Source organism: Chaetura pelagica, unplaced genomic scaffold (genome assembly GCF_000747805.2).
Source record: "Chaetura pelagica isolate M959 unplaced genomic scaffold, ChaPel_1.0 scaffold90, whole genome shotgun sequence".
Taxonomy (NCBI): Eukaryota; Metazoa; Chordata; class Aves; order Apodiformes; family Apodidae; genus Chaetura; species Chaetura pelagica.
The window spans coordinates 1,956,622-1,973,983 of record NW_009953496.1 but is presented as its reverse complement, the minus strand read 5'-3'; the positions used below and the strand labels follow the sequence as shown (position 1 = coordinate 1,973,983).

The window sequence follows — 17,362 nt, the reverse complement described above, 5'->3', positions numbered from 1 at the left end:
CCCCCCCAAATTTTAACAAAATAAAGAATCCAAATGGAAGCATAAATATTTTGTCATTGTTTTAACTGACATATCATTAAAAAAAAAAAATAAATTGTATCAAAATAAATGTATTTAAACTCTTTTAAAAATTTACTTTGAAAATGTAGATTAGGTTGACATGCTTAACAGCTTTGACTTTGCTATATACAATATCAGTAGGAAAGAGCTTCTTGGACAAATTCTGATGAGTCTCAATCAGAAGAAAACAAAGCTTCATGATGGCAAAAAATCAAAGGCTTAAAACAGTCTCCTCCCTCCATTCTTCATCACGCAGGTGCAGGCAGTTTTTGCCCATCTCTGATGTTGAGCTACAGTAAGGGATCTAAACAGGGTGACATTAAACATCTGTGATCTGGAATTATGGACCTCACAAGCTGTGGATGTCATGGAGGTAATAAAGCTGAGCGATGAGTTGCTTAAGTTTATAGACCAGGTGCAAGCATTAACTAACTTTTTAGAAGACTAGTCTTATATTTTAAGATGGAAGTTAATGATCTGATTATTTTTCTAGTTCAGCAAATCTACAGGTAAGTGACTTACAGTGTCCTCTTATTCTCTTTAATCTTATTTGAGTGAATTGGTGAAAAGAACAAATATATATTTCCTATCTATGACTTATTTTCACAGGTCAAGCAACAGAGTGACTTCAATGTAAGAATTTATCTTCCATGAGAAATTATTGTAGTTTGGCATTTGAATTTTGAATTTAGGCTAACACTGAACCAAACATGACCTGAAAACAAAACATGACCTGAGATTTCCTTCAAAAAACATTGTTAATAATTCACTCATAAAATCACTTTAACACTGGTGATCAGAAAAGTGGTTTTGATTAAGAATGAATGAATAAATAAATAAATAAATAAAAATCCCTTAAACCATTTTAATTTTATGTTATAAACTGTTATAAAATCTATTTTTAAAGCAAGCCATTTTGAGAAGGATAATCAAAGACAAGTAATTTTATTTAAAATGCTCTTGCAAGTAAAGACTGCAAATAGGAACATTAAAATCAATAGCAGTAATGCTACAAGCCTCTGGTAGCTCTCTTGACAAAATAAAAAGTCCCTTTGGGAAACATTTTCAGCTCGGGAAAACTGACAGTTTTATTCTCTGTCTTCCCAAAATTTGTTCTCTGATGGCACTGATACCTTTCCCCTAGGGTGTAGTAGTTTTGTTCAGTGAGGCTATGTAACAAAAATCCCACAGCAACTAAAAATCCATCTAAAGTACCATTTATAAAGAAGAGGTTTGTGTATCTCAACTCCAAACCCAGTAGCTATAGCATATCCAGTCTCTATGGCTCCTCATGATTTAGTGACTTCAGTCAGTCACACAAAGTCACTTCTGCAATCTGAAACCCACAAACACCACTTTGAAAACTAGCAGTGGTGATTTGCTGTAGGTGCTTTTTTGTTATGTGGTATCAAACAAGTACACAACTTACCCTGACAAGGATCTGTAATAGACCCATTCTTCTCTGAGCTTAAAAAAAACAAACAAACAAACTCAACAACCAGCAGTCATCTTATTAGAGCAATTTAATTTTTTTTTGCACAAGGGAAAACAATGAGATGGTAAAACTAATTATTTCCAGAGAAAATACTCAAGCTAAACCATGCTATTTGCATTTTATTGTTTCTGCAGAGGTGTAAATTGCTGGCATCTTGGGCTTTATATTGCACTGATAAGGTGTTTCTAGAAAAGATGAGCCAGACAGAAAAATCAGCATCATTATGCATTTCTGAGATGCCAACATTTAATCATTACAAAAAGGGAATCTTTAAGTAATAAACTTGGGGGGGGTGGGAGGGGGAACAGTCAAAAATAGACGTCTGCAGCTGCAGGGTTATGAAAACATCATTTGGTGCATTACCTTGGAAGGAAAAAAGGACTCATCTGCCCACTTTCCCCAAAAAATCCCTAACACAAAAACCACCTCACCATCAAAAGATAGAAAATGAGGAACTGGCAGTAAATGGAGACTAAAGAAATTCCTATGTAGTAGATCTGTCTGCTTCCTTTCATAATGCAGGGCCATTAGCAGAGAAATATAAAAGCAATGAGCATTACAGAACTTGAAGGGATGAAGCAATGGTAGTAAGTCACATTCCCACTTTCCCTGAAAACCTCTCTAAGAACCACCACAAAAAGAGCAAGTGGCAGAGGATGTTACTCACAGGAATTATGACTGAAGTCAATCTCAACTAATGCCTGAATTTTAATTAATCCACTCAGCACTGCAGTTGCCTCCCTATTTTACTAAAGCCTGACAATGAGGCAGTTTTCTCATAGTGAGAAATTAACAGTAGGTTAAATCCATTTTTCCATAGCATGGTCTCTTATTAATTCAGCTGATTTACAAGTATTACTAGCAGATGTATTCAATTTCCCCATTAATTCTGGAGCTTGAAGACCATTTAAAGTGCTAAAGTGACTGAAGTGACTGCAAACCACACCTCTTGAAGAGACTTCATGTCTGACGGGTATCATTGCAAGGAGTTTTCCACTGTCTTTGGTGCTGCCTCTTATTTCACAATCAAGTTTTGTCTATAATTTTTTTCCAACCACACCATATGTCAATGACACTATAATATATGTAATATATATAACCATAATAATATAAATGTAATAAATGTAATATATATAACCATATGTTAATGACACTATAATAACATACGAAGCTATTACAGTTTAGCACACTTGTACAGGGGTGCATCACTTTGATGCACCACATGGGCTGAGATCCCTGGCTATCATTTCCTAAAGAAAAGAAAGCCACATGTATGAGGAATTAAACCAAGAGAACTTAGTATAAGCTGTAGTACACTAGTTTGCTATCAAATAACACCATTAACTATTTCCTCTAGCATTATCACTGCTGGAAGTAAAATCTAACCACTGATAATTCATTAATATTTTTCCTTTTTTTTTTGTCCTGTAAATTTGGGACAAGGCATGGTGTTAAATTTTTCACAAAATGCAAAAGGGATAAAGTTGTAGCTCTGAATAGATGAGAACAACAGTGTCGTCTCCACTTTGACCCATGTGACTTATTTTCAGTCCACACGCACTTTCTCAGCTCTTAATCTTCAGACATTTCAATAGTGAAGTTTTTAAGTTGATGGACGAAGGGAAGAAAGATTGCTTGACAGCCTGGAAATCGATCTAAAGGGGAAGCAACACTGTCAGTCAGGATTCAGGTATGGAAGGGCTTTTGACTAGCCAACCAGCTTTACATGTCTAGAAGGCCAAGGACTATTTTTCCCCTACTACTCAGCTCTGTCAAGATGCGTGCAGGTAATGAGACAAAATACTTTATTTCCTGCTGTGATAGAGAACTTTCAGATTCATGAACACTAACCATTTTAATATCATGCTCAATAAACACTGACAGAGTTGTGTAAACACCATCAATACTATTGAAATTACCAACACTGTTCCCAATTTCACTATCTCCTCCTGTATCCTACACCTTTACAGTGTTGCTGTTGGCTGAACTAAAGTTGTGGCAGCATGATAGGTAATTAATTCCCCAGGCAAGTCTCCCATACTTCTACACATGCTGATGACCACACCTCCACATCAGTGGAAGTTACACTGACTCTCTTCTTTTGTCTGGAAGTAATTTATAATCTCCTGTCCATACAGAAACACTAGTGCCTGACAGCAAGTTCTTGCTCTGCTGGCCACCAGGGAGCAAAAAGCATGGCTCTCCTCTGCCCAGGTACCAACTTTTATGGTACTACACATCTAAACTGTCTGTGTAGTCCTAGTGTAGGTCCCCATGGCGTCCTGGTTCCTCCAGGCCAAATGCAAGACTGATCCTCCAGCCCACAGCCTCGTCACCTCTGGTAGGAAGTGAAGGTGCTGGAGTTGCACGTGAGCTGCAGGATGCTCCTGCTGGCACCCACATCAGGGCCAGGCAACCTTGACATGTCACACCATGCTGTCCCATGTCAACACACAGGTGAACTTTGAGGCCTTTTTCCCCAAAGATAACCGACATCAGTAAAAGGGCACCAAAATGGGAGGTGGGGGGAGACAAGCAGAGGTACACACACTGGGATCACAGTGTTTCCATGGGAAAGCAGCCTAGCAACATATGAGTGGGTAGTGGCTGTAACTCAAAGCACTGCAGTGAGGTACTGCACCAAACCTCATCTTACAGGGGCTTTGACTCTGCTCAGCAAGAAGGATGGGAGTGAGGAGTTTCAAAGGGAGCAGAGAAATGTATCAACATCATCCTTGTAACGGTTGTAATGATGATGTGCCCCCTTGTGCAGCAATAGTTTATATACTGCATACAGCAATGAGGCACCTGGGAAATGAAGAACTACATTCACATGTAGATGAGAAACCATTTGCATTTTTTCTTCTTGGGAAGTTACACCTTGCAGAACTGGCATCTGAATATACCACTGAGATTATGTGTGAAACAGAAAGCTATTGTAGCCTTTTTTAATCTGTGTAAACTGAAATTAAAATACGGAAAATGTACAGAAAATGTAAGTAAGTGTCCTTGTGTCTAAAGTAAATACTACTACTACAAGGACATCGGAGAAGCACATAAACATGATTATCATTTACTGGGTCTCTCCCTCACAAGAAAAACAAAATCTAGAATGAAATATGGCCATTCTGCAGGCACCGCTTCAACATCACATACCTGTTCTGTTTCAGCCTTGTTACTCTCTTCTGAGAACAGCAACATTTCCTTGAAGAAAGCAGCATCTCTGTGATGAGCTAGTATCTCTTCTCCCAGTTTTGGCATCAAAAGGACAGTCAATTAACATGAGATGATGCTAGGGAACACTGTACAGAAGAAGTTAAGAGGCAGGATAGTAGGAAAGATCTTTGAGGGGAAAATTAGTTTTTTCTTGTGCTGAATCTCTGCACAAGAGATTCAGACTTCCCATAAGTGACAGCTCACAACAATATTGTAAACATGGAATATGTTACCACTCTAAAACTTACTTTTGCACAGAAGATGTTCAGTATTACCAAAAGAAAACTTATGTGCTGATATACCACTCGGTTCTTTTTTTAAAAAAAAACTTGATAAAAATCAAGTACAGTTCACTCAATTAGAATACATCCTCCATATATATTTTGGCACAAGCAAGCCAGACAAACACTCACATGTACAAACACAAAAATATATATGCATTTTAATTTTCATTTGGTCATGTTTTATTTAACAGAATGTCATTCTTTTCGTAACCAATAATGATTTAAAGAAGTAGCACTCTCCAAAGCAGCCCATTGATCACAGAGAACTGATGATATTTAAATATACAATATAAAGAGTGACATGTTTCACAGAGTTGCTTATCTTCAAATTTTAGGTTGGAACACAACAGACCAAAAGTAACCATTTTAGTAGGTCCAAGAATAATTTCCAAACTGACAGCAAGTTGTAAAAAGAGAATAGTTATTGAAACTATACATAGAACATGATTGATAAGACTTGTCCTGGCTTTACAAATCTCAGACCCCCTGAGTCCTAACAGTACTAAATCGACACAAACAAATTTTATCCTGAGGATACCAGCACTGTTTGTAAATTACTCCTGTAATATAAATGTTTTATTTTTTATATCCTGATAAAGTATTTTCCATAAGGCTCCAAAGTAGACTGTTGCATGCCAAAAAAATTGTATTCAGTGGTTACTGCAATGCAAGTACTACAGATCACCAGAGCCTTAAGGCACAGATAGCCAATCAAGCAATTTTAGATGACACCATGTCTAGCTGTTAATCATTATTCTCATGATAAGAGTTGTATTAATAGATTATGTGAGTGCTTTTACATTTGCATGAGTGCAGAATCAACAGTTAGCAGGAGTTGTGCACAACCTTTATGGGGACCGGAGTACTTCTATAGTCTGCTGTTGCTTAAACATAGGGGTAGTAGTCCCTACCTGAAAAGTAATAGTTGACAACCAGGGGAAGGTACCATCTTAAATCATAAGAGCTGTTTTAGATAACTGTCTGTGTACACCTGTGTGGAGTCCCAGCCAGAGTCTTTTCTGTACTCCTCTATGATGAGGTCAGCTGCTGTGCTCATTTTCCATTTCACGCTGTTACTGGAGATCTGTATAAGGGAAATATTTTTAAAAGTGGTCCTCAAGCTCTAGTCTGCAGATTATCAGGGTGATGGGTTTTTTTTTACAGTTTTCTCCAGCTATTCATAGAATAACACCCATACAGAAGACAGAATGTTGCTGAATACAAAGGCGTAGGAGAAGAAAGGATGCAGAGCTGGGAAAGGTTTGTAGGACACATTTCACACAACAGTTCATAGAGTGAAAGAGCTAGAGAACTAAACAATATAAGAGAGACACTATCGTCAAGTTGAACACCAGTTAACTGCAAAACAATTTTTCAAAATACTCTCAGATATTCTGTATGTGCCCCTTTGAATATATTCATAGTTTTAGAATCATATCTTCTACTATTTTATTCCATCTGCCACTGATGTATGAAAGATGCACATTAACCTCAGGGAAAACCATATTTAAGGGAAAGTGATTACACACTAAGTCACATCAAGGATACAATGCAACCAAACCCTGAAACTCTTTAAATTATCATAATCTTATGCATTACTTGCAACAACCACCACTTTAATATTTTAAGATGTTAAAAGTGATGCTTGCAGTTGTCAGGTTCCTTTTAAATCATCTCCACTCTTGACTAATGGCTACTATTAACATCACCAGCAGAACTGTTAAAAGACACAGGACACACATCACCAGCTACAGCTCAAAGGCTGCATAATTAGCACAAGATATTGAGGTGGGCCCGGGACATCACCACACCACTCACACTTAGAGCCGCCTACATAGAGCAGGTGCCGATACTGATGTCAGGGCAAAACAGGTTTTAATCCAAGTGCTGAATTCTCCCACCAAATTCTCTCTGCAGCAGAGTCTTGCAGTATACATCCTTTCCTTCTCTTCCTGTGGACAGGCTGGTGAATATCAGTTTCCCAGATCCTGCATGCTACATGAGAGCCAACATCCCAAGAGCCACCATGGAAACAAAAGCAGCAGAGGCAGCTCAGGCCTAGTGTATGCTTCAGACTTCAATATATCAAAACCAAGTTTGTCTTGGAAAGAGGGAAAGATGTTCTCTCTCCTTTCTGGAGACCAAGTGCAGTGGGGTTCATAAGTCGTCACACATCACAGAGCAAGTGAAAGCCTCCCTCACCATGACATCAAAATGATTGATCGGTACACTCTAACTCCCTGTTTTCTTCTCCACAGGCCTCCCACCTTCCTTATGGATGTCCAGCTCCTTTCTTTCTCTCCCTGCATAACTTAGCAGACAGGCAGGACATGAGTCAGCCCAGCACCTGTCTCCAGATGAGGATTTGGTGACGTGCACTGATCCATTAAAACATGTCCATAAGCTCGGCTACTGTACCTACAATTTCACAAGGTAACTGACGAGTTTTCTAAAGATTTAGGAAACCCCACCATGGCCATGCAATATAGACCATGTGAAAAATGGGAACTCTGCTCATAATGTAGATGGGGGGACACAACCTAGGCTACTGATACACTTCTTAGAAATATTCATACAAGTTCACTCACATTGTTTTTGCCATTCATATGGCTTTCTCCTGCAATTTTGCTTCTGGATTTAATTTTAAATATTGTATTTATCATTTTCCATTATCTTTTCCCTTGCTTTTTTCTCTCTTTAATTTTTATTAACCAAGAGATCTGATTTGACATGCTTGCCTTTAGGCACTGCTGTGTGCTGCTGCTTCTGTGACAGCCTCTTTAAGGAATCACACCAGCATTTCCATATAGAATACAAATCCTAATCAACCCCTGCCATTCGTCTGCTGCAAATTTAAAGATATGCCAATTGTCTGGAAGTAAATTCTCCACTAACAGCAGAAGGAAGCTTTGTCACAACCCTATTAGAGGGGACTTGTTGTAAATGACAAGAAACAAACCCCAAACAAAGGAGCTGGCCAACCAGGAGCCTCACAGACAAAATACTCTGGCCATATTTTAACAAAATTGTGTGCCATAAGGAACCATCAGTATTTTCCATTGGAGATTTCTGTATTTTGCCTGTGTGCTGTGCTTCCCCTCCATTTGGATTCCACAGCAATACCATCAACTCAGATTCTGAACTCACTGCAGAAGCTTCTCTTCTGTGGGTTTTTTTGGTTCTTTTTAAACTCATATCACGCAAGTTTGGCATGTCTGTTATCAAGTAATGCAGTTTACACACAAAAAACACTGGAGAATGACAAAGTAGTTGTCAAAGTGTGTTTCACCTTCATCACTGCCCAGCATACTAGAAGTTATTTCTTAACAACAAAGTCACTTTGCAAACTGTGCAATCCAACAGGGGTCAATGTCATTTTGTGGCAAAAAACCCGTATGAAGGAAACAAATTAAGATACCAAAAGCTGATAAGAAAAACTTCCCACACAATGAAAGCTGAAATGCAGACCGAAGAGTATGTCCAATTACACAGACCCTTTACATGGGATCATTCAAGGTTACAAGGTAATACAGGATGTGAGATCCTACCTACGTGGCTTGCACCTACATTTGTGGTCACTTAAGTGTGCCTCTAAATAAAATGCCCATGCTCCTTATATAGTTAATGGGAATTAAGTATCCTTCAAGGCCCTCAAAAGGAGATCCTCCCTGACGAAGCTCAAACTTCTTTACTGCACACATTTTTTTCTCTCCTGGAATTCAAACTAGACTGAGTGATTAAAGTGTCATTTTTGCCATATATAAACACAATGTGAATGCCTTCCATTGAGATTTTAATCTTTTTAACTGGTCATGTTTCTGCTTTCCTACCTGAGAAATAAGATAACAGTTATTTTCTTCATTTCACAGTGTGCTTTGAACTTGGAAAAAAAGTACTACTCTCAGCACCAAAAATACACTCATAAGCTACTTGCAAAATGTCTTTCTTTAGAAGGACATAATACAGGTAGCCAGATAATTAAGTGATTTTTCAGTACAATCCTTTGCTTTTCACATTGATATTTATCTTCCAAATTTGTCTTGGTTTCCAACACTGTTGATAGCTCAGCAGGGTGTTCCCTATAGGCAAGTAAAAATTATCAAAACCATACCCAGTGCCCCTTCAAATCCTATTTTAGTATTCTAAACAAAATCCTGAAGCCTGATTTTTATTTTTTTTCTCTCTTCAATGCTCTTCCAAACACGACTTTTTCTAAAATTTTTGATGAATACATATAATGATAATAACAGAAACGATGTAAGAACAGGGACATGAACAACACTTATTGCAAATAGTTTCCCAGGTAATTCTAAATGCTAATTCTTAGGATACTTGGCAAACTTTTTAATTTCCCAAACAGAGCAGCTAAATAATAAAAGGCATGAACAAAATACTGTCAGATTACCGTTTTGTCAGGTAAGGTACTTAGGCTTTCTTGTGACTGTGATTAAATAATACAAAGAGCATTCCATGCAAGGTACTCAGCTAAAGCAATTCTTTAAGAGACACACTGAAGTGAATCTGCTTCTCCACAAATCAATGACCTCCTGAGGTCCCTTCTATTTTCTTTATTTCTGTATTTAGATTATGTATATCTCTACAGGTATCTTTTCTGACTAGGCGTAGCATGTTTGCAGAGTGCAAAACATCTTCTTAAATATGTTTTACAGTAAATTTACATCTCTGTAAAGACATCTTAAAGCTATTTTACAAGTAATAAGTATAAGGAGCCTGTGTATTTGTTGGAGCTTAGTGGGACTGATTACCTGTCTTTAAAAGGTCAAGAGACTAAAGGCATGTCTTATGAGAGGAGGAAGGCTTTGGGCGTGTAAATTTCCACAACTTATATTTTTAAACATCTGTTTCATGGAAGAGACATCATGTAAGGGGATATTTTCAGATCTTGACAAACTATCAAATGTTACGCTTTTTCCCCTCCCCTTTTTACGTCACTTAGTTGCTTGGACAGGTGTATCCAGTTTTTCCACTAAGTTCCCCATACTGCAGGATATTCTTTTTATATGCATATCAGCATGCACAATTACCACAAGGTTTATTCTATCCAATATACAATGAAGGTAAGAAATTAAGAGGAATTCCTCCCGAGCACTTGAATTCTATTTTTAGCACTTAAATTCTGCTATAAAAAGTATACATCAATTTCTATGATAATAAATATTGGAAAAAGTTTTCAGTCCAAATTTAAGATATTAAAAATTGACCTACCTTTAAAGATTTTCTACAAGAAGCAAGGGAAAGGTGGTAACCCTTTATATACCCTGATGTGTAAAAGATAAATGTCTTGAAAAATAAGTAAAGGATAATAACTTTTCTTACCCATTTTCATATTCTCATCCAATGTCACAACTGCAGTTACTATTGTCAGAATTTGTTTCAGCAAAATAAAAGCTGCGGCCAAGAAGACCCGTAGCCCAACTCTTCAACAGCGAGGATCTTATTGAAAAAGTAGTTTTGTTCTTGGTGAAAGATGAGGTACCAGTTACACAAAATTATAATATATCCTACTTTCTTTTTCTGGAAAGAATATATTAATACTCATTAACTTGAAGCTGAAATCAGGCATCAGAAAACATGACATAAATTACAGCTAAGTGCATAAATAAAGGATTTGCAAACAAAACAAATTTATAAACTTCAAAACAAATTTTAAGCTTTACACAGTTGAGCAGATATGATTTTCTACAAAGATGCTCTGTGGGGATGTAAGAGGTATTTGCATTTTCTGACCAGTCAGCTGATGTACTCTAAAATCAGCCTTGTGCTGGTTTACACCAAGGTCTGGCCCATGTATCCAAAAGCATCCATGAAGATTCAGATGACCACTGCATCACAGTTTGTGTACATATGGAATACTGACTAAATCTCGAAGCCCTTACAAGAAGAACATTTCTACTGTTAGAGAGTTATTCTGATAAAGATTTAAAAATCAGATCAACGGTGAAGTACTATTCCACTAACTATATATGTGGGCACATATAACATACATTTAAATATGGCACTTTTACAAATCCTAGAGACACATCTCACCTATCCAGCATGATGTTACAAGGTATGCAAAAAATAGGACTGAATAAAATAGTTCATAAGAATTCATCAATCTTTCAAGTTTCTCAAACCACAGAAGTAGTATTACAACAGTTTCTACTACTGAGAACCTGTAGGACAGACTGAAAAGACATTCAGGCTCTTTTTGCATTTCATAACAAGCATCAAGAAAAAAGTTATTAGGAGAGCAGAAAGGCAATGACTTGTTCAGACAAGTTCCTGCGAGGCAACTGCCTGTTGGGGCATACACTATATATCAGTGTTGCTAATGAAATGCAAAGTAGGAAAGTTTTATCTGTGTGCTGCCTGGGCTAATCAAGGGTGATGCTGGAAGAGACAGGGTTGTCTCAGCCCTGAGAAATGCCAAAGCTGCCACTGCGGAAGTTACAGCTAAACTCTAAGACCACACTCTTCCAGCATTTCACACTCTGCTCTCTCTTAACTCATCCCAGCCTACTGGATCTCACAGCTGGGTAAGAAGAGGTGACCCACAACTGGTGACTTTGAAACTTCAGTGATCACTGAAGTGACAGAAGAAATTCTTTATAAACTCTGGTGCTTGGGAGATGTGGTTGCTGTGAGCTATCTCCTGCACCACAGTCAGTGAATTACTAACTAATCCCTGCATTGCCCAGACATGTTCTTGCAATGCCTCCAACTATTCAGATGTCTTGGTGGGCACCCTGTGTCCTCACTCTAATTGAAGAGTTTAGTCCTAATAAGAAATTACATTCTTGCCTCAGCATTCAACAGGCTGCACATGCATCAGCCAGCACGTAACAAAGATGACATAGCCTCTGCATTTCTGCTGATTTACCCAATCCTTAGTGAAACCTGTTGCCCTTTTGAGGTAAAATGTACTTCTCTATTATGGCACATGTTCAATATATACAGTTACACTACAACCAAAACAAAAGTGTCCTAAACACATAGGCTGAGACATTTGATTACGATTTATTTATATTAAATCTTTACTTGGAGCGGAATGCTGTTGTTCTATGGCAAGTTTACTATGTTAATAATGACATTGTCTCAATATACATTCTATATTATATCTAAGTACATCAAATAGGTATGTTTTATTGTATAAACCTTCAATTAATTATACTTGTCTAACAATGTCACCTTGTATGCTTGTCAGAGATTGGTAAAAATATATATGTATCCAGTCTCCCAGTGCACAGGATTCAGTGATTAACTTTCAACATCTGCTGCCAGGCTTTACTTTTGAATACCAGTTAGTACACTGTTTTTAGAGAGCTATTTCCAAGGGAGAACAGAGTTCTGGAAAAATTATTGACATGCATCCAAAATGCAAGAGAAGTAACTCCAATGTGTCCCACATTACAACATCTAAGTTAGGGTAACAAGCCAGGTTACTTGCAAACTGTAAATGAAAAGTTAAGGAAGAAACCTCACAGATACATACAGTGAAAAAACAAAACTGTCAAAGAGTTGATCCCAGCTCATCTGTTATCTTTTTCACAATGCTACATGGTTTATGCTAAATCACTATCCTAAGCCATAATGTTATCTGGGAAATCAGTTTCTACAGTTAGGAAATATTTGCCTGATTACAGCATCTCCAAGTTCTTATATTCCCTCTTTATCTTTGCCCTCTACATCAGCATTGCAGAGAAAACAAAATAGCAGTCAATGTGCTAGCTGCAATATGGCTTCCTGTGAGAAGGCCAACATTTAATTGGCTTTGATATTTTTCCTTGTCCAGTACGTGTTTCTGTGTGTGTGTGTGTGAGAGAGAGAGAGCACGGTCACATTTTCTTCTCTGTTTTTTTACAGTGCACTTCACTGACATATTTAAGTCACTCATTTCCACAGCATTTGTTTCCCATAACTTACAAAGTCAAATTGGAGGATTATATTGTATTTACAAACAAGTTGGCACTTACAGAATAAATTAATGATTCCTCTTTATTTTTAATTTCATTTTCTTTTTCTTTTTTCTCCTCTTCTTTTTCATCCCAGGGCATCCAGAATTCAGGCAGAATAGTAAAACCTGCTGCCTGCTGCCATTATGCTACATTAATATGAGTAAATAGGTTTCCAGCTGGTACACTTTTCCCAATGGTTTGCTTGCTGCTGAGAGGCAGTACCTTCTACCTCAGTTCGTGTCTGATGCTCAGAACTGTTAGTCGAGTGAAAGCAAAGGCTGCATGTTTTCTTCCTCATTCTTATCCATGCGTTTCAGTACCCCTGGATCCACAACTGACTGAGACCTGCAGAGAGAGAACATGTTTATAGATCAAGACAAATAAGGGTAAGCCTCAGCTTTCTTTTGTTTATTTTAATTTCTGCTAGGGCTTAAAAATGGTGGTACAGATCACTGCAAACAGCCAGAAAATACTCTCACGGAGTGATTACATGGCATCAAAGTGGATAGAGGAGTAAAAGGTGAAATAAAGTGGACCCTCTTTTCAGTGAAACAGTGAAGTAGGGTGAATCCTCAGCACACAACAGAGGGCAAACTAAGCTATCTTTTGGACTGACTTAAGCACCAACCGTCTCTACCAAAAGGCTGTATGGCACCGGGCTGGCAAAGAACATACAATTCAGCCACCCAGCTGGCTAATGGCACAAACAGTGGCATGTGTTAGCTGGTAGCACAGGTTGCTTCTGAATAGCACTTAAATGCAACAGTGCGAGCTCCTAAGCCAACTCTAGGGAATGCTGCCATGGCCAGCAGGATTTCTGGAGCAGTGGACACATCTGTCAAACTTACTTATCAGCTCAACTAAACAAAGCAATGAAGGATAATAAGAGCGAATTCAGTGATGACTGCAAAATTTCTCCAGGTTTTCCGATTCAGCACAGAAGCATTACTGGTACCTTGCAACAGCCATGTGTGAGAGAAAAAGAAGAAAGCCCAACCTTCAGCAAAATCAAAATGCTCCATTAAAAACAAAGTCTGAGTGTTAAGATGGGGTCTTGCATCACCTATGTCTCAGCTTGTCAAAAAGCAGACACTTCTGTGGTGCAGTAAAAGCAGCTCTCATTAGATATTTCCTTTAGTGAGATTAAACTCATGCTAGGAATGCTTTTTCTCTTTGTTTCTGTAAAGATTTGAGATGGCTAGAACATGTGTACATTTCTACAATGTAGGCATCTATCTATTTGTGACCCGTAGAAGCACACTGTGATTGCAGCCTTGCTGCAGATTTGCTCATTTGGGGGGCTACAGCACAGAGAAAGAATTATAAATTCTGACCTCCCCTAAGATAAATGTACAGTCAATCCCCCACCTTTACAACCTGGCCTCATCCCCTGAAACCAACAAAAGGGGCTGATGGCAGGAGACAGAATCACAGAATTATTGAGGCTGGAAAAGACCTTTGAGATCATCTAGGCCAACCTATGACCTAACACCACCACATCAGCTAGACCATGGCACTAAGTGCCACATCCAGTCTTTCCTTAAACACCTCCAGGGATGGTGACTCCACCACTTCCCTAGGCAGTCCATTCCAATGTCTGATCACCCTTCCCATGAGGAAATGCTTCCTAATATCCAACCTAGACCTCCCCTGGTGCAGCTTCAGGCCATGCCCTCTCTTTCTGTCACTAGTTGCCTAGGAGAAGAGCCCAGCCCCACCTGACTACAACCTGCCTTTCGGGTAGTGGTAGAGAGTGACAAGGTCCCCCCTGAATCTCCTCTTCTTCAGGCTAAACAAACCCAGCTCCCTCAGACTCTCCTCATAAGACTTTCCCTCTAGTCCCTTCACCACCCTCATTGCTCTCCTCTGGACCCACTCCAGTGCTCACTATCTTTCCTGAAGTGAGGGGCCCAGAACTGGACCTTCAAAAACACAAGAAAATTCTAAAAGAAAGAAAATTAGCTTTAAAAATCTGATGGTCTCTCTTGTGATAAACATAATTTTAAAAAATTAATTAAAACTGTACTATAACCCTCATCTAGAATGCTGGTCAGTTCCTCAGGCAGAAAACTAAACCACTGAATTAAAAATGCTATTTTAAAATCTTCACAAGGTACCGTGGCAATACAAAGCTGATTGAACATTTGCTGGTGGCAAGCTGTACTCCTGGAAAATCCAGTTCATCAAGATAAAAAAAAAGCTGTGAAAGCATACTAATTTCAATGGATTCCCAACTGAATGTAAGTATTAATAGGAAACTGAGCCTTTTCCTAGGCTGCCAATGTCTGAGCAGCCAAGGTTTCCAGTTCTCATCTGGGTAACCAAAGGGGAACTGAAAAGGCTGCAAACCTGGCCTCAGATTCACACAGAGACAGTTCTGGACACAAATTCCCAGGACCTCCAAACTCTCTGATGCCAAGGCAGATATACAAATGAAACTGCACAAGCCCTGATCTAGGGCTTGTAAGCTCAGAAGCCTAAATGCCTTGAAGAAGAAGAAATAATTTTCATTCCATTTTAAATCAACATTGACTGTCACGTTCCATTCAGCAGCAATTCACAAATGAAGGTATGCAAAAGAAAAACGTCACTCTAAGTCTGCAGCATTTTCTTTCTACATCTCCCCAGTAACTTTACGGACGTTACTGAATAAATTCTTACAATGCCCAGTAGAATAGAGGTGCATTACAAAGCCCCACTGCAGAGTTGAGGAACCAAAGCCATACACGGATACTTTGCAAAGCTGATCAACACAGACATCTGCTGAGCAGGGTTAGGTGAGGATGGAGGTCTCCAGCTGGGTCTCTCAGCCAGGGGTGGACACAGTTACAGGCTAAACATGACTCCTGAAACAACTGCCATTGTGCCACGTGATGTGAACACATGCTCCCTAGAGGTCTGTGTGACAGGTGAGATTAATTCCTCTTTATCTCCATCACCCTCTCAATGATCGGCCTTCCTTCCAAGTAGAGATCATCCAATTCACCAGAAGTTCAAGGAGATCTGGAGGAATGTCATTGGTTCATGCTGGGGCAAAAAGTAGTAACAAAAAATGAATTCTCAGCAGGATTTTGGTTTAAGAAGGAAATTCTGTCTTAGCAATGTGCTAATTTTAAAATGGCAAGTTAAATTAAACAAAATAATTGTTGGAGATCTGTTAGATGCTTGTGAAATTTGTTTGAAGAGGTTAAGTACTTCTCATTGACTTCCTGCCATGTTTTTTTTAGATATTAAAAATATTTTTTTCTGCACTAACTTATCCCACTGAGTATGGTTTTAAACTAAGAGTAAGAATCCATCAGGTGCCGACTTCCATTTAAATTTATTTTTTCATTAAATAATCTGTTTCACCTTTTCTATTTTTGTTTTTACACAGTCTGTGTACTTAATACAACAAAGTCCTGGAATGTTTTGTTCATCTTACTATCACGCCCTTCAACCCAATACTAGCACAGTAAGTCCAGTTGGTACTTTCTACACCCGGCAACAGGGAAGAAGTATTCCAGGAAGTGCTGCAGACACACTAACTAAAGAGAATGCTAAGGAGTGGAGGAAATATCAGCTCCATATTATGTAGATACAAATTTCTACATGCTTATTTTCTGCAGTAGGTCAGCTAACCCAGACTGAAAGAATGTCAATTTGAAGTTTACACTGAAGTCTAATTCTACATGAAGGATTTTTCAAACACAAGTTAAATCAAAATAAAACAGGTAAGCATGATAAAGCATTATTGGACAAAGAATGAAAAATACGGTCAATTCACTGCATTTCCATTTAATAATGTGCTTGCCCAGGATAGTCTGGAATAGTCTGCTCCAAAGGGCCTTGTCCCAGCCCTTCTCATGTGTTTTGTTCCATCTTTGGATGAAGCTATTTACTCTTATAACTTCATTTTACAACACTATGACTTCTGCATTGCAACTCCTGAATTCCAGCCTTCTCTCTAAAACAGCTTCTCTATTGTCTCATATTTCTTGTATTACGTGCAAATCATATATAAATGTGTTGCTTACCTTTCCCTTTCCTCCAGCTCTTTGCTGTCCCATTTTCTTCATTACTTGTGCTAACTGCATCTTTGTCACACGGCTTCAGGATCTTTTTTAACTTAGCCTTATCCTAGTTCACCCAGTCTCTTGCTATTTCCCACTTTCAAGGCACTGTAGGGTTTTTTCAACACAAAATCATTAAACTTCACTGTTGTGTTTTTTTTTCCTTCTTTATTCCTACAGCAATCTCCTGTTGTCTCCTTTCTATTTCCTCCAAAATATCGCTCTTTCAAAAAGTACTGTCCTCCCCAGTCTAAGTAACATTTTGCAGACAAAATTATCTTCCTGGCTGAGGAGTCT

General features: G+C 38.4%; 1 protein-coding gene across 1 annotated transcript in view; it reads right to left on the bottom strand.

Annotated features, from left to right (window-relative positions):
* Nucleotides 1–13,062: 13,062 nt before the first annotated feature.
* Nucleotides 13,063–17,362, bottom strand: part of CLVS2 (clavesin 2) — a 50,232-nt gene continuing 45,932 nt past the window's right edge. Inside the window, exon 5 of the mRNA XM_009999099.1 lies at nt 13,063–13,358. Coding sequence (XP_009997401.1) covers nt 13,271–13,358 — 88 coding nt within the window. The 3' untranslated portion in view covers nt 13,063–13,270. The remainder of the gene's footprint in view (nt 13,359–17,362) is intronic.